This window comes from Scardinius erythrophthalmus, assembly GCF_964197995.2.
Source record: "Scardinius erythrophthalmus genome assembly, chromosome: 3".
In the NCBI taxonomy this organism is placed as follows: domain Eukaryota; kingdom Metazoa; phylum Chordata; class Actinopteri; order Cypriniformes; family Leuciscidae; genus Scardinius; species Scardinius erythrophthalmus.
Window position 1 is genome coordinate 34967203 of NC_138223.1, and position 17477 is coordinate 34984679.

Genomic DNA, 17477 nt, shown 5'->3' on the forward strand with positions numbered 1-17477 from the left:
CACAAAAAACAAACTCAGTTCCTATTTTTGATATTTTGTAGCTTCAAAAATATAGGCTGGTGATATCAGCAGTTTCCTCAACTGTTATCATTATAATAATAGCTGACAGAAAGGCAGACAAAGTCTGACTACAGGTCATTTTCTCAATAACCATCTTTCTCCGTATGTGAGGTCATGATAAAGTCTAGCCTGAGAGGGATTGGTTGAGAGCTAAGCCAGAGAGCAAATAAAAGCTAGAAAACTCATGTCCCAGAGCTATAACTCTACCTGCAACCAAGGTGAGAAAGCTGGTTGACCATTTCCGTACACTGTAAGTGCTTCTCTTTCTATGATATTGTTCAGAAATAGCACGCCCTCATTGGTGTTGTCTGTCTTAGGTCACATTTTTGCTTGAGTAAGGCTGGTGATTCCTTAAACATGTGGACATCTTTCCTGTGTCTTCTTCTGGCGGGTGCAGTATCCGCAGCACCAGTAAGTACATCAAACCTTTTTAAAGGAATGTCTTTGTACTCATGAAGGCTTGTTTTATGTGTTTGGGTCGCCCAGATTCTGAAACTGATCCTTTTTTGTGCGTGTGTGTTTATGTCTCTCTCTAGCTTTCACCGTTTTTCAATTATCTCCCTCATTATGGCAGCCCGAGGCAGGTGGGGCTCACCACAACATGAACATTCTGGACTTTTCCGTATCCAAAAATGGCATAAAAGTCTTTGGAATCTCTTGCTTTAACCATAATCAACAGATTGCACCCGGTTTTATGATGAAAATAGCTCTGTAATATTACAGTGTATGATGACATGCTACTCCATGACATGTGTTTATATGATATATAGGTTTAACTGACTATCCTGAGGTTGCTGCAGAACACGTTTTGAGCATACTAATTATAACGGAACTAAACATGTTTTTTTTGTGGGCATCCACTACAGTAAATTTGAACTTTTATTTTCTTAGGGGAATAATGGTGGCTTCCAGGGAATGCCATCACAGCAACATCCTGGTCTGAACGCTCCAATCAGCATGGAAATCGTATGAGCTATTTATTTTTTTTCTGTTTGTAAAAACCTTAAATATAGCAATTCAAAGTTGAACCAAGAAACCATGCAAACATTTGCTTTTTGATTTATTTCTGCCTGATCAAATAATTACTTTTATTAGGTTAGTGTACCTGATCTAACCCTTAAAATGACTTTCATTAGGTTAGTGTAACCTAATGCACTGAAAAAAATAGTTTAGGGTTTAATTTGAGACAATTTTCACTAAGAACAATCTTATAAAAATTTCACAAATACTTTGGAAATTGCAAGTAACAGTGAAATAAACATGAAATTCTGAAGTCGAAAGACTGCAATATTATTTTCTTGTAAGAAATAATCTTTGTTTTATTTACAACTTTACATTTAATTTAATTTAATTTAATTTCTAGAAAACAAAAGCAAATGTATCTAAACCTTAACAATTGCTTTTATTAAGTTAGTGTAGCCTTGTGTATTAACTGTTAACTAAAAAGTTGCTGCCTTAAATTTTTAAATACAATCAACATGTATGGTTAAGTCATTTAAACTTAAATTACAGCAAACTGATTGACGAAATGAGTTGAATCTTGTATAACTTATAAATTTGAAAATTGCTTAACTTATCTTGATGAGTTGAAGCAATGTAAAAACACATGTTGTCATAACTTATTGATCAAATACTTTTTTACAGTGTTCAGTTCAGTTTTACAGTTTTATTCAGTCAAATTAAATAAAAAATGTTTTTCACATTTCTGTTTTAAGATAGTACCACATGAAGCACGTTTTAGATTACATGGAAAAAATATGTATAATAATAAATATTTGTAATATTTTTTTTTAATTATTTTTTTTTTAAATAGATTTTCCCACCGAGCTTCCCTACTAATCCAGCAGGGGGCGCAGCGGGCAAATCGGTGAGTGTGTAAAGGTTTGCTATCTGCAAGGCTAGCTTGTTTCTCCAACATATCAGCTAACGTACACACAGCTTCTTTATTAGGTGCCTTTTTGAGATGTAAACTCTCATCTCAATCAGTTGAATACCTCATGTGTGTATACCAAAAGACTAGAACATAATTACTACCATTCACGCTGTGGCATGACTCTCTCTTTCTGCTTTCAGTCATTCCCTACACAAGCGTTCATCAAGTACTCTCTCCCCAAGGCTCCGGGCAGAAAAAGCGTGGAAATCGTGAGTGAACAGCTCCGAAGGCTAATTTCACCACTTGCTCTGACTTTAATAGAAATGTTTACATATATGCTGTAGAAAGTCAATCCAGCACAGTGTTGCTTTTATATCTTCTTCTAATGCCTCAACATCCTTGCTTGCACATCCCCTCTGATGCAATGAACTCAATGGTGATTTTGTTTTTCTTTCTCCTTATTGAAGTTTTACCCCTATGACTTCAGTCAGCGCCAGGTAGGATTTACTTTGAAACTAGTACATTTCTCAAATAATTACAAAGAAGCGGCAATATTGAATTAAATGTGAAATTTTGAAGTTATATCTGTTGTTTTCTCATCCCATAAATAGCTGAGCCTTACAAATTTTACTTCTTTCTGGGAGTACTAGTTGTTTCCATCATTGAATCATTTTCCTGTTTATATTGTAAAAAGCGCTGTATAAATAAAGGTGACTTGTTGTCTACATTTCAGGACCAACCAAATATTCCCCTGATACCTCAACTTCCAAATGTAAATTCTTTAAATTGCTTAAACATTTTGACATTATTACCTACACCCATATATATATTAAACCCATTTTACTTATTTTTGTATATGTTTGTCAATATATAGATCTTCCCCTTTGACTTCATGCCACAGGCAGTTCCTCAACAGCCACCCATGGTGAGAAAAAAAGGCTTTGAACCTCTTTGGTTTCATAATTACTCAATACGATTGTTATTGGAATTTGCTGAAACAATTGAATCTGGAAACACTGTGAGCTTTTATTGCATTTCTACACAGAACCCACCATTCCAGGATGGTCCTCCACAAACCCAAGATCCTCAGCAGCAAACCCAGCCGGAGCAGCAGGCTCAGACAGGACAGGTCTGTGTGTGTGTGTGTGTTTAAATGTGTGAGAAGCAAAAATCACAACCCTCAGTAAAGCTCTGATTTGACAACATAATTACCCCTTCAGTGCTGCATTTAGCCAGTATGCTTTTAACCAAAATGGAAACTTGCGAATCTCGTACATGTCAGCAGCAGTTTTGCAGAAAACAGCAGATTGTGTGCACCGCACTCTTGTTAATTATCTATACTTTCTTTCAGGTGTCTAACAAGCCATGAAGACTGGTGAGATACCGCTTATCTGAATATGATTCATTCATCCTAATTTTGAATTGCAATAGTTTTAATAGTGTTTCAACATTGCTTGACATCACTCTTTCATTCTTATTTATCATTTCATTTCTTATCCCCGCAGGCACATCTTTGAAGCTGAGTGAGAGGAAAAACGTCAAACAACAAGAGTGTGGAACTCCCCCTCCCCCCAATGCTATTTAGAATTAGTAAATACTTTTTTCCTGGGATAATAATTTAAAACGAGCTGATTTTTTGAACATGAAGAAGATGATCTACACATATAACAATTTTTTAAAGATCTGTAAATGCATGGAATGCAGATAGAAATGTGCTGGTTTGGTCTTATTCTGATGTGAGAAAATGATACCTTAAAGCAAATGTCAGTTCTGAATATTTTCTCATGTATACTTTTGTGAGTAGTGTTTCATTAATAAAGTTGATTAAAGAACAACTCATTTTTCAACATGCACTTATTATCTATCTTTGTGGTAGTTGTTACAAAATAACACATGAAATCTAATGCATACTAGTAATTAATTAATCAACATTAAAAAGTTTTCCGAGGTTAAAGTGAAATATTTTGCACCTACACCTTGAACATTGTGCAGTATAATAAACATTATATTGCATGTTAAAACTTTAGGAGAGCAAAGAGTTTGTTAGGCCACGTTCAACCTCAAGGAAGCTTTAGGATGTGTGAATATCAAATTAGAGAATTATTTCTAATGCTCATTCCAAAAAAATTCAGAGAAATTCGAGAGTATGTTTTTCCACATAGATTGTCTGGCCATAAGGAATTCTAATAGTCTCCTACATGCAGAAATGAACACATGAACTAGACCTGCAGTGTGTTAGCAATTAATCAATCCATTCTTTTATATTTGCTCTGAGATTATGTTGGCACATTGGGCATCAACATTTAATAAGATTTTGAGATTGGGTTTATCTGCTCATTATCATAACGGGGTTTAATTAGCTCTGCAATTCTAATTATATTATTATACAGTGTATTATACACTGCCCGATCAAAAAAGAAGAAGAAGAAAAAAAGTCGCTGTTTGGATTTAAATATGCAAATGCTTAAAGAGTCAATGATTGGATCATTATTGCAGTAATTATTATAGCATGTTTTATGTTTGGCAACAGTTCTTCTAACCCTAACTGATGGAGTGTGTAGATTTTTATTTCTTAACCATGTAGGAAAACACATCATGGCCATATTCCATGATGACAATGTCAAGATTCATAAGGCTCAAATTGTGAAAGAATGGTTGGAAAGGAGCTTGAAGAATCGTTTTCACACATGAATTGGTACCTCTGAGTCCAGACCTTAAATTCTTTGAATGTGTTTGGGATGTGCTGGAGGAGACTTTCCATCAAGAGCTCCATCATTATTTGGTCAAGATCTAATATTGACAATGCAAGAGGCACGCACTCTGTAAAGTCTCCTCCAGCACAACCCAAAGACTTTTTTTCAAATGTGAAGCAACAGCCAAATTGCTGCATATGATATTCTCAACTCTGCAAGTATCTCACTCTATAAGTAACATCGAAGCCATATCTGTTTATCTGGATATGCATATAATGCAAAAGCTAATACATATACAGGGGTGCACATAACATTTTTGGTCTTGTTCTCAGGGGAGAACCTGGGGTTGTTGCTTGGTCCTCACATTTTCAAATGCATTTTTTCCTTAACCCACCTCACGGGAGGAACAAATTAGAGGGATGCATATTGTTAAATATTGTTATCTGACTATACCTACATCCAAATAAAAAAAATAAAAAAAAAATCGAGCACACTTTAAAATAGTCAAATTTTTATCAGGCAGTAGGCTAATATGGCCTAGTCGAGTCTATGCAGACTGCTTGTTATTATCAGAGATGGCAACGCCGGCGAAGGAGGTAACTTTACGTGACAAACTCAAAAAAGGAGAATTAAAAACAAAGGCAATAGAAGGTCATCCATCCATTTTTTCCCCCAAAACGCTATAAATCCATCCTTTTTTTTATATATATATATATTTTTTTTTTTTTTTTTTTTTTTTTTTAATTGATGGTTTGTCTTTTTTTTTTAAGTATTTTGTCATTTATGAGGAAAAAACAATCTTACGTGAGTGACAGTTCTCCATTGCGGACGCGACCACTCTGAAAGCGCCGCGGCACTAAAAGACTTTCAAACTTTCACAGAGACCTCAAACAGAAAGCACAAAGCCTTTCTTTAAAGCGAATTTCGTTTTGTATTAATTGTATCTTAATTTTAATCCATGTTTCATTAACCAATTTCCTGGTTTTAATAAATAAAAAAAGTAAATAGGCTATCTTGATTGTTTAGGCTATTTTTTAATTATAGCCTAAGTGTAAAATATTAGACTGTGTATACCGACATGGATCAATTATTAATATTAAATTTCATCTGTCTTTTGTAGGCATAGGCTAGCTGATGGCGCACCAACGAAAAATCCTAAATGATGTGCCAAAATGCGTTTTCTATTAGGCTACAATGAAAATATTGTACGGTCAGGTTTGCCGAAGTTCGTTTAATTTAGGCTATTTATTTATTTAAATCATTTATTTATTTTTGTCCATGTGCGCCGATCGGAGACGGAGTTCACTGCTGATATCTGAGGTAAGAGAGTTTTCTAGTCTCGCGGCTGTCATCAGCAGCGCCTTGCATTGCCCAATCAGCGGATGGCGGGCGGGTGCGGTTTTGAAAATTGGTCAAAAACGTTGGTGCGGATGGATGGCGGATGGATGATGAGTTTTGCGATGCAGTTGCGGATGAAATAGCCCATCCGCGCATCTCTAGTTCTGAGGCCTATCCAACACCACAGATTGCGCACCTATCTATCCCCAAATCTTAGGTACGCAAATAAGGGTTGCGGCAATTCATCTGGTACGCATTGTTTAATTGGGTAGCGCATGCGCACCTGCGCACCACTTATGTGCATCCCTGTATATATATATATATATATATATATATATATATATATATATATATATATATATATATATTACACACTAAACAAACAATATATGAGTTAAAGGTTTGAACTGTAGGCTTTTGAACAACTAGAAAGATAGTCGTCAGTTGACCCTAAGGAAACATCTATCTAGAATGACTGAAGGGGAGCCAGATGTCGTCTCTTGCCTGATTTGTTTGAGCCTTGTTGAGTGGATATCTAAAAACCTTTTTATGTTCACTTTCTTATCAGATGGAAGACATCCTGGATCTGGATTCCCTAAAGCATAAAGCATAGGCGCATCAACCCTTGAAATGCTTCAAACCTCAGTCTGAGGGAGAAAAAAAAAACGCAGACGACAACATCTCTATAGAAGATGTCAGTGTGGTCACAACAATGAGGAGCCAAAAGATTTATACCTATATCTCCAAAATGAATCAGCAAGAAAAGATTGGTTAAGTCTGTAATTAAGTTGTAAAGATCTTTTGTAATTAGATCAATCAAGTTGGCATGCACCCACAAGTCCCACTGTTATTGGAAAGGGGCCCCTTGAAATTCATACTCATGCAAACTTCACCGTCAAACACCACAGACAGACCCTCCTCCTGTCTGGTAGACAATTTCAGTTTTTGTCTGTCTTTTTGAAGAACTGTGCACCAAGCAGAATTTCACAGTGTATAATTATACATAATGGGTCATTAGCAGTTGTAATTCCAACCTTGCTTTAAGAATAAAGGCAAAAAATAGATTTCATTTTTGCTGAGAGGTGATTGGTCTGTTTCAGGAGCTGCTAAGTATATATAGCAGCCTTGTTCAGTACTTATTCATTCAACTTTAAACTTCAAGAAACCAAGCAGCCGTCCTTGTGATTTTCAAAAGAGGTAAGCTCGTACCATTTCTGAGGAGTTTTAACCCATGCATATGTTACCGGCAGTATTGAATATGTCTGTTTTTCTTTCTGCATTACAAGCTGTGAAATTATCATGATCATGAAAGCTGTGGCGTTGTTGATGTGTTTGCTGGGCTCCTCGCTAGCTGCACCTGTAAGTTCTTGTTTTCACATCTCAGTTCAAGGCAGCATAACAAAGTCAAAATTTCAAACATTTTTGATATCTTCCTCTTGCTTTGCATATTTTAGGCCCCCGACAGCGGCAGCAATGAGGTAAGACTTTTGTGTGTGCTCACAATGGGTGTTAATGTACAGCCTATTGCATTATGCATACTGTGTTTTCTCTATTGCAGCAGGCAATTACTAATCATGCTAACACAGCTCTGCAGTTGATGGAACTCTACAGACTGTTAGGACAGATGCGGCAACAGGTCAGTTCAATCCTGATAATACTAAAGACATAGAGGCATTTCATAATATTAACATAACGTGATCAATGTATTTGCAGGGTTTTGGTGCCATTCCTGGTGCTCAGCTGCCTGTATGTTAAGCATTTAACCACTTCATTTAAAGACGACTGTGTGAACCTGTTTTATGGATTTGATGGTATTTTCTGTTCCTCACAGGCAGCACCTGTGGCACCCGCAGCACCAGCGCCTGTTGATGTAAACCCCTTTCATTCAATCATATCGCAATGATTTCTATCATATAGCCTTTTGAAAACATTTTTGACAATATTTATCTTTTTACAGACCCAGCCTCAGGTTTCACCTCAAGCACCACAGCAGGTTAGCAATGTGCTGTTGTTATTTTGTGTCGATGTCAGTCATGGCATGTCATAAGACGATGTTGAGGATAAATGTCAAGAAAAATCATGTTAGATAAGTGACCCATCAGCTGTGTATCAAGGCCTTGCTAGTGCACAGATTTACAATACTAATTTACATTAAAGGGAACTAGAACATGGAATGAGACACAGCTTCTGTTTATGATGTAAAGTAGCATTTAGCTTGGCTTTTTGCTACTAATCATAGCACAACAACTACAAAGTGGCAATACACTCCTTTATTGGCATTGATGGTTCCATGAAGAACTTTCAACATCCATTTAACCTTTCCATTGCACTAAAGGTTCTTCACATAAAACCTGTTAAGGAACTGTTCACTGATAGGTTCTTTGGCGAACACAAAATGGTTCTTCAATGGGATCGCCTCACGAAAAACCTTTTTAAGAACTACAATGCGGTTCATTAAACAAGCCTGTGATTGAGAATATTTTATTTTGTGTTGACATTGATCTTTGAACATTTCTTTCAGGGCTTTTTTTTCAACCCCGCTCTTTTCGCACCCCAAGGAGATTCAGATGAGGAAGGAGCAGTAGGTTTCCTCTTATCAAAACTGTATCACACATTTCAAACATTAATAGGGTGTACTTTACGAGCTGTGTCCCACTTTTCTATCTACTCTAGCCACTGTATCGTGGGTTTTACCCTCCCTATGGCTACCAGCCTGCCCAGCCGGCTGCTCCACTGAACTCAGATGAGGCCGAAGGAGCGGAAGAAGCAGAGGCTGAGGCAGCCGAGGCCGGAGCCGAACCTGAACCTGCTGGAACCGCTCCAACTGTCGATGTCTCTGTCGCAAACGAGATCCTACCCGTTGATGCCGCTGTCGGAAACGAGATCCTACCCGTTGATGTCGCTGTGGACGTTCCCATCGAACCTGCTCCCGAAGTCATCGCTGCTGCTGCTACTGTTGTTCCGGCCCTCATCCCAGAGGCACCGGCAGTTGCTGTGGAAATTGACACCACTTTGGTGGGGCCTGATGTTGCTGCTGGTGCAGAGCAGGTGTTGGTGGCTGAGGCTCCTGATGCTGCCCAGCCAGTGCAGTGAGAGAGATGATCACAAGCCCCGCCCCCCAAGATTCTAACCAATCAGTCACATCGCTGACTTTAAGCCCACATCTCTGTGGTCTGAACATTGCTGGAACAAAAATGTGGCACATTCCTGTTGTGTGAAAATGTTTCATGGCAGATTTATAATAACCTCATTGTAAGAATTGAGCCGACACTGCTGCAGACAGCGTTACTTGTTATATGTCTTTCAGTTTCTTAAAATAAAATGTATTTTGTCTTACTGCAATTAAAAGCCTCTTTAATCAACTGAAATGTAACTATGTAATTAACCTGATATCTACACCTACATCTATAACAGATGCCTATATGTGTGTGTGTGTGTGTGTGTGTGTGTGTGTGTGTGTGTGTGTGTGTGTGTGTGTGTGTGTGTGTGTTCGTTTGTATGGGCATGTTTTGCTATTCTTGTGAGGACCAAATGTCCCCACAAGGATAGTAAAAACCTACATTGTGAGAACCATTGGCAGGTCATCACAAGGGAAATTTATTAATAAACATAGTTTTTTTGAAAATGTAAAAATGCAGAAAGTTTTGTGTGATGCGTAGGTTTAGGGGTAGGGTTAGTGTAGGGGGATATAATATACAGTTTGTACAGTATTAAAACCATTACGTCTACTCACAAGTATAACAAAATAAACACGAGTGTGTGTACAGTGTGTGTGTGTGTGTGTGTGTGTGTGTGTGTGTGTGTGTGTGTGTGTAACTATGTATGTATCATTATACAGTACGTAAAATATAAAATGTCCAATTAAACAAAAACTACATATATCCAACAAAACAGGCCATCTATTTCTCTGTGAGTGACTGTGTGTGAAACTAAGACTGGGAGGTTTGTATTAATAGGATGAAGCAGATCTGTGGAAGACTGCTGACTGGGCAGATGTTGCTACATGAGGTAAATCTCTCACTCTACTCTACAGGCTCACCGTCTATAGCAAGCACATGTACACAAATAACACCAGTATAATGTGTGTAGACTGCATACGTAAAATGAAATTACAGTTAGTCAAATAAACACCACAAACCAATGTGGTCATTCACATATGCCTTACTAAGTGCACTCTGATGAATCAATTTAAACATGAACCTAAAAATTTGTTTTGAATATGGAACAATTAAATAAACGACAGGTTGCCAAAATTCTCAGTGTAATGGTATAAATGATGGGTTTGGAGGGAGTATAAATTATGTACCGTTCAAAAAGACAGGGAGGAGGCTTTGTTTTTGTCACTCTAGTCTCTCATTAATCTCCAAATCCTTCTCAGGGTCATGCAAGTCTGAGATATCATTACAGAGCACAACAGAACAAATGAACCACACGCTAGTTCCTCCTTTGAAAAACACGAGCTGTAATTTGACTGTAGCCTATCTTTAATTTCACCAGACAGAAGGTCTGTGCATCTGACAGGCTCTGTGATTCTTCTGATCAAGAGAGAATGGGACAGGATTTAGGTTAAAGCAAAACAGCCGGTGAGTTTGATATGACTTTGTGGCAATTTTCTTCCTCTTATAGTATCATCTTGTCCATGTTAGACATTTTTCATGACTTTTAACAAATGTAAATTGACATGTAAATTGTAAATCACTGCTTCAGCCTATTGTTCTAGGGGGAAAGGATCATGACTATTGTACCTACATCAGGGGGGTTTGCAGTCCCTCCTCAAGTGTCTCCGATAATGGAGGTGGAATCAGAGGAGGACGTTGAAGACACAATTCCAGCTCCAAGTGCAGGACGTTTCTTTAACATCAACAACAGCAACAACAATGAGGAGTAATCAAAGATCATTAGATCAATACAATATAATATAATATAATATAATATAATATATAATTTTATATGAATGTGCATTAGTGGTAATAGTGTACTTTGCTCTCCATATAGGGAAGCCAAGAAGAAAAAGAAAAAGGAGAAAAAAGAAAAGAAGGAGAAAAAAGAGTGGGTAGCACACTGGTCTTATATTTGACATATTCTGGTTATAAATAACGTTTGTTACCGTATAAACCTTTCTGTTGTTCTGTAGCAAAAAAGAAAAGAAAGAGAAGAAAGAAAAAAAAGAGAAGAAAGAAAAGGAAGAAAAAGAAAAAGAAAATGAGAAAGAAAAGGAAAAGGAAAAGGAAAAAGAAAAGGCAAAAGAAAAAGAAAAAGAAAAAGAAAAGGAAAAGGAGAAAGAAAAGGAAAAAAAGTTGGTATCTGGATTTTTTATCAGTCATTTCTAATCTGTGATTTACAAAAGGTTAAAGTATCACCATTGATTATTGCTCATGTCATCTTCATTTTTTTCAAGGCCCAAGGAGGTGTTTGTGATTAACCCAGCGGGACTCCTGTATTATCAATGGCTGCTTATAATCACAGTTCCTGTCATGTACAACTGGACAGTTATAATTGCAAGGTAATAATTAGATGTTCATGTTTTATTAAGACCAGGAGATGAGAGAAGAATACAAATTGAAGACGTTCCCTTTTTTAACCTCTGAAGTGTGCTTCCTTACATCTCAATTAGTCTCTTACACTCATATGCTCTAGATATGATGAAGGTCATATATTCAGCATCAAAATCTAACATAATACATCAAATTGGTGCATTTTGTAAGCTTGATAAATGGGTGTAATACTTTTGAGAGTATTTATATTGTGTCTCTTTGCATAGAGCCAGCTTTGAGGAGCTGCAGCATGAATATCTACTGATCTGGTTCCTCTTGGACTATAGCTCCGATTTGATTTATTTGGCTGACATGGCCTTCAGAGCACGAACAGGTGAATATAACATCATTAATTAGAATTAGATCTCAATTTGTGTCATGATTTCATGTCACCTTCTCTTTAACCAGGGTACCTGGAACAGGGCTTGCTTATCAAAGATGAAAAGCTCCTTCTCCAGCGGTACACCGAAAGTCTCCAATTCCGCATCGATGTTATCTCTATGCTACCCACGGACATCTTCTACTTCGTTTTAGGCTTGGACTACCCAGAGATCCGCATAAACAAGTTGCTCCGCCTGAACCGCATGTTTGAGTTCTTCACCATCTCAGAAACCATGACCAACTACCCCAACATCTTCCGAATCTGCACTTTGGTCATGTACATCATCATCATCATCCACTGGAATGCATGCCTCTACTTCTCCTTCTCCAAGTCCATCGGGTTCGGATCAGATGCATGGGTGTACCCTGCTCTCGACGAACCAGAGTTCGGAGAACTCATGCGAAAATATTCCTTCAGCCTGTACTGGTCTACGCTTACCCTCACCACTATCGGAGAGACGCCATCTCCAGCGCTAGACTCTGAATTTCTCTTCCACGTAGTTGACTTCCTGGTGGGTGTCTTGATCTTCGCCACCATTGTTGGTAACATTGCTACAATGATCTCAAATATGAACGCAGCCCAGGCTCAGTTCCAATCCAGGATCGACAACATTAAGCAGTACATGCATGCGCGGCATGTCAGCAAGGACCTCGAGGAGCGTGTCATCAAGTGGTTTGACTACCTGTGGACTAACAAGAAAGCACAAAATGAAAGAGAGGTGCTGAGGTACTTGCCAGACAAATTACGGGCAGAGTTAGGCATGAACGTGCATTTAGAGACCCTCATGAAGGTGCGGATCTTCGCCGACTGTGAGGCGGGGTTGCTGATTGAGTTGGTGTTGAAGCTTCGCCCCCTAGTTTTCAGTCCTGGTGACTACATCTGCCGCAAAGGCGATATCGGGCGGGAGATGTACATCATAAAAGAAGGCAAACTTGCCGTGGTGGCCGATGACGGCGTCACTCAATTTGTCGTCCTTGGCGATGGAAGCTACTTTGGTGAAATCAGCATTCTAAACATCAAGGGCAGCAAGGCAGGGAACCGCAGAACAGCAAATATTAAAAGCATAGGGTACTCAGACCTCTTCTGCCTGTCCAAAGATGATCTGATGGAGGCTCTGACGGAATATCCCGAGGCTAAAGCGTTGCTGGAAGAGAAAGGGAGACAGATTCTGATGAAGGATGGTTTAATTGAGACTGACCCTGCCAAACTAAAGCCAGATGAGAGGGACTTGGATGAGCGCGTAAACCGAATGTACAGCACACTGCAGATCATGCAGACCAAGGTAAACAAGCTGCTGGCGGAACAGGAGGAGACACAGAAGAACATCAAACGGCGAATTGTTCAGATGGAGCGCCTTGCTGGGGAAGAGGTGGAGGATGAAGATGAAGAGGAGGAGATGGAAAAGAAGGAAGAAACCCAGGAGGAAAAGAAAGAAGAAGAGCCAGAGAAAGAGAAGGTAGAAGAAGACAAGGAAAAGATGGAAGAAAAAGAGGAGGAAAAGATGGAAGAAGTGACCGAAGAGAAAAAGAAAGACGAGGAGCCATAGGATGAGAAGATAAGAACTTGTGAGAATAACTCTGGATGAACTTCACAGATGAAGATAAATCTAAACACTAAATACGTTCAAATTAAAAACAAAAACTTCAGTCTTGTTCTTATAGTAACACTAATTTGTTTAGCCAATTTGACTTTGTTCATTCTGTCTTGTGCAGCCAATAAATTCTTGTAAAGGCAACTACAGATTTCAGAGTTTTAATTTGTATTCCTTTCTAAAATATATTTGATTTTTTTTTTCATAAAGTAAACCTTTTCATAAGTACAACTCTAAAAAAACATCCTTGCAATACCTTCAAATAGATCCACTCTGAACATCACCACACACTAATAGATAACATAACAGTGACAACAAAATAACAGCAGCTTAAATAAAACCTGCTAACAGAACTGCTAACAGAACACAACATTATTTATTCATGTGTGTTAGGTCTTGTGAGTAGTAAGCACGACACCGTATATCAAAGACCTCGTATTTATTCCGAACAGTAACTTCACATGTTTAACACTACATGACACAACAATGTGGCAATGACTGCTGGGAGCTCTCAAATCAGTAGCATTGTTCAATATTGTTTAATATTGTGCTATATTGAGAATACTGTGAATTCTGTTCCTTTTGGGTTTTGGTAAATGGTTTCTTGATAATAAAAATATTAAAGATGCAAATTGTCGCACTATACTGAGTCTGACCAGTCAGCGTCCAAGACTGGAACCACCAATTTTAAAAGGTGTTATGGATCAAATAATATTTATGAAAACAGACATTTGAGGTCTTACCAAGTAGTCTGCTTGATGGGCACAAGGGTGCAGCAGAGGACCAAAGATTAATGACCCTTACCTCTTCAAAACCTGAAAATGACAGCATAAACACACATGAAGTTATGTCGTCTTTTATGGAGCCACTAAACCTAAAGATTTTTTGTTGTTGTTGAAACGTGTTTGAATGGGGTAAAAAAAAAAAAAAAAAAAAAAAAAAAAAAAATCGAAAGTTTTGTTTTGAACGTGACAATTATAATATTCACTAAAATGTTCAACAAGCAAGTATAACTGTTTATAGAAGCTTTTGAGACACGTGAAGGGGGCGAAAATGTGCATGCGTCAGGTGTTTCGAAAAAGGAAAAGGAAAAAAGACTTCCGCAAAGGTAAGTTCAATGTGTTTTGAGAGGGAGGAATACTTGTGAGGAGCCTTTAAGTTCTTGTAAACTCCTTTATGAAAACAGTTGTTCATGATTAAGCTAGTGGTTCACTTAATATTACGTTTTTTTGAGTGACGGATCGGATTATTTTTCAAATCAGCAAGAAAAACAAAACAATTGCAGACATCCCAAGTCTCCCGGAAGTTCCGGGAGTCTCCCGCATATTGATAGCGGCTCCCTGATACCCGCAAATGAGTTAAAATCTCCCGGAATCTAGAGCGAGCGAGCCAGAGCGCGCGTGCACAGCAGAGAGGGAGAGGGAGCGAGAGACCTTGCGTGTGTGCGTGTGTGCGCACGTAAGATAGAGAGCATCTGATTGGCCTGTTTCGGTAAATCAACCAATCAATTGTCAGTGTGGGCGGGTTTTATCGCTTCTCCCGAACCGAATTAATCAGTTCAGTGTATCTAGAAACAGGAGCGCCATGGCAACGGGAGAGTGCCACAAAAAAACATGCAAAAAACGAAAGTATAAGATACATTTTACGGCAGACTACATGAAAGTGTACCCCTGTCTTATAAGAGTGAAACATAATGATAGTCTTGCACGCTGTAAAGTTTGTAACAGTGACTTCAGCATTGCCCATGGTGGGTTAAATGATTGTTAAAAAGACATGTTGAGGTGAGTTCAACAAGTTTCATTAAATTCATGTGCATATTAGCCTATTCCTTAGACCTGTTTAAAGCTGCAATGGAATATAAATAAAAGCAGTTTACATGAATAGTATAAGCAGCTTATAAATAGTAAAAGTAATCTACAAATTGTAACATTATGAACAAATAAATGCATAGGCCTATAGCCTATAGAAATTTTGTATTATGCTTTTATATATTTTTTTTTTTGGGGGGGGGGGGGGGGGTACCGAGGGGTACCTCCCTGAAATGAACTTTTGCAGGTTGGGATGTTGCACTAAATAAAGTAAGGTCTAACTAGTATTCAGATACAGAATGTAAAATAACACTATAGTGTTCACTGTATAAATTAAATTTAGATGAATCTTTGTGAAAGCTGTGTTTTGTTGTTTGATTAACATTGAGCAGCAGGTATTTATTGGCTGCTGTCACTTTAAGACCTAATGCACAGATCCATGATACACTTACGATTTCTTTCTCAACTGTTTATGTTCACTTAAGACATAATCGACTGTGTTTTCGAGAATATTTGCAGAGAGGGGTATTTTGACGTAATTTTGTTACAGAATGTGTCCATTCTGATTTTCAAGTTGATGTTAACGCACAACAATGACTGTAAAATATGCATTTTATATGTTTAGAGTTATGATAGCCTTATAACATTGGGCTAGTTTTGTTATGCAGACCTGGCAACCCTGACGTGTTTATACTTTCTCCTGGCTCCTCTGAATGCATCCTTTCTCCTCGTTCGTCGGATCCACGTGGTGCATTTAAATGATGCGTCCTTCATCATGGCATACCTCGATCGGTTTCCAGATCACAAGAAGAAACCATGAATAACCTTTTGAGTGTTGATAAGCAGCCTGTGAAGTGCTTCATTATTCACTTTATGCTGAGATAGAAAAAAGGTAACTCGTGCATTCAAAAATACATACATAATATTTAACCATACTTGGATTCTCAAAACATCCCCAAGCAATTTTAGTACATTTCAAATCTGAATTTTTAGTTAAATGGCATGCACGCAGATAAGTGGTTTTAAGATGCAAAAATTTGAAGAGGCAGACTTTTGAAAAAAAAAAAGAGAAGAAAACAAATCAGTTGCTCAGGCTGTAATGGCTGTAGCTCTGCCTACACCTTTTTTTCATGGCAGTTTGTACAGACCTGCTTTTAATCATGATGTTTTCCTTCTTCTGGCATCCTTCAATTTTCCTTTGTCTGCATTATTGATAATGCAATTGCAATTCTACAGGTATGCATCTGTCAGTTTTGTAAGATCTTAGGTCTTTTTTTCATTTTGAGACATCTTTTTTAACAGTGTTTCATTTCCAAGAAGCCTTTGATTCGGTCAGGAATGATTAGGGATCCTGTGTATAGGGGATACCTTCTTATATGTGGAGTGGTCACAGTGTGTGTGCTTCAATATTATCTGTTCTTTCATTTTGAACAGTCCCACCTGTTCTCTTCGCCGACAATTTCTTGTCACATGTGGACACTTATTGTATTTTGCTCAGAGAGGTGATGAGAAAAGGAAGTGAGCTGAAAAAAAAAAAAGAAATGAAAGAACAGTGGAAGTATGTCTCCCATGGGAAAGCAAGATAAAAAAGAAAGCTAAGCCTGTGATGTCAGCCATGAAAAGGGTCCTCAACCATTTCGTCTCTTGAGCAGCTGGAGCTACGCGTTTAATTAATTAGAATTAGTCTGTCACTTTTAGAGGCAAATCAAAAAGGACCATATGACTTTCCTTCAAGGAGAAGTTACTTGCTGGATTAACTTGTTTACACAAGTGTTGGGAATATGAACGCATAGGTACAACTTTTTGTTATTTGAATGAAAGCTAGATTGGAACATGCATGAATGATTGAATGTGTGATTTATGGGAAGGAGAGAGAGAGAAAGAAAGCAAGCCAGTATCATTGAGGAATCTGATGGATTGATTTGTACATTAAGTCACACTTAAACTATTGAGGGTCTGTTTACCTCACACCAAACATGAACCAGTGATCAGTCGAGCAATTTTATCATCCCATTTGGCCTGTCAATGCAGAGACACTCAGCCCACCGCATCAGTGAGAGCACAGGTGGCTTTTTCTGAGAAGATAAATGGTGGCACAACAAGGGTCTATCAGTAAGGGAACATTGCGTCTCGCTGAGTATTGTCATCAGACGCTCTGATCTGAGCAGTTAATGGAAGTCACTTAGGCAGCTCACACC

General features: G+C 38.1%; 3 protein-coding genes across 4 annotated transcripts; all 3 read left to right on the forward strand.

Moving 5' to 3' along the window:
* Nucleotides 1–417: 417 nt before the first annotated feature.
* scpp5 (secretory calcium-binding phosphoprotein 5) lies at nt 418–3759 on the forward strand (the record flags this gene model as incomplete). The annotated part of the gene is made up of 11 exons (XM_081360261.1): nt 418–471; nt 597–644; nt 952–1026; nt 1874–1927; nt 2134–2202; nt 2401–2430; nt 2667–2705; nt 2808–2858; nt 2979–3062; nt 3285–3308; nt 3439–3759. The coding sequence occupies 10 exons, from the start codon at nt 418–420 to the stop codon at nt 3300–3302; spliced, it is 522 nt and encodes a 173-aa protein (XP_081216387.1). The 3' UTR covers nt 3303–3308; nt 3439–3759.
* Nucleotides 3760–7108: 3349 nt separating this feature from the next.
* enam (enamelin) lies at nt 7109–9324 on the forward strand. Its single transcript, XM_081360259.1, has 9 exons — nt 7109–7161; nt 7251–7323; nt 7419–7442; nt 7523–7600; nt 7678–7710; nt 7796–7834; nt 7922–7957; nt 8486–8545; nt 8638–9324. Exons 2-9 carry the CDS (start codon nt 7264–7266, stop codon nt 9055–9057), a joined length of 750 nt encoding a protein of 249 aa, XP_081216385.1. The 5' UTR covers nt 7109–7161; nt 7251–7263; the 3' UTR covers nt 9058–9324.
* Nucleotides 9325–10341: 1017 nt separating this feature from the next.
* On the forward strand, nt 10342–13613 carry cnga1a (cyclic nucleotide gated channel subunit alpha 1a). 2 transcript variants are annotated; one of them, XM_081360240.1, is made up of 7 exons: nt 10342–10547; nt 10672–10848; nt 10960–11013; nt 11099–11264; nt 11363–11467; nt 11726–11832; nt 11907–13613. In XM_081360240.1, the coding sequence occupies exons 2-7, from the start codon at nt 10842–10844 to the stop codon at nt 13424–13426; spliced, it is 1959 nt and encodes a 652-aa protein (XP_081216366.1). In that variant the 5' UTR covers nt 10342–10547; nt 10672–10841; the 3' UTR covers nt 13427–13613. The 2 variants fall into 2 exon arrangements, with proteins under 2 accessions (XP_081216366.1, XP_081216367.1); XM_081360241.1 differs by having other exon boundaries at nt 11099–11260.
* The last annotated feature ends 3864 nt before the right edge of the window (nt 13614–17477 follow it).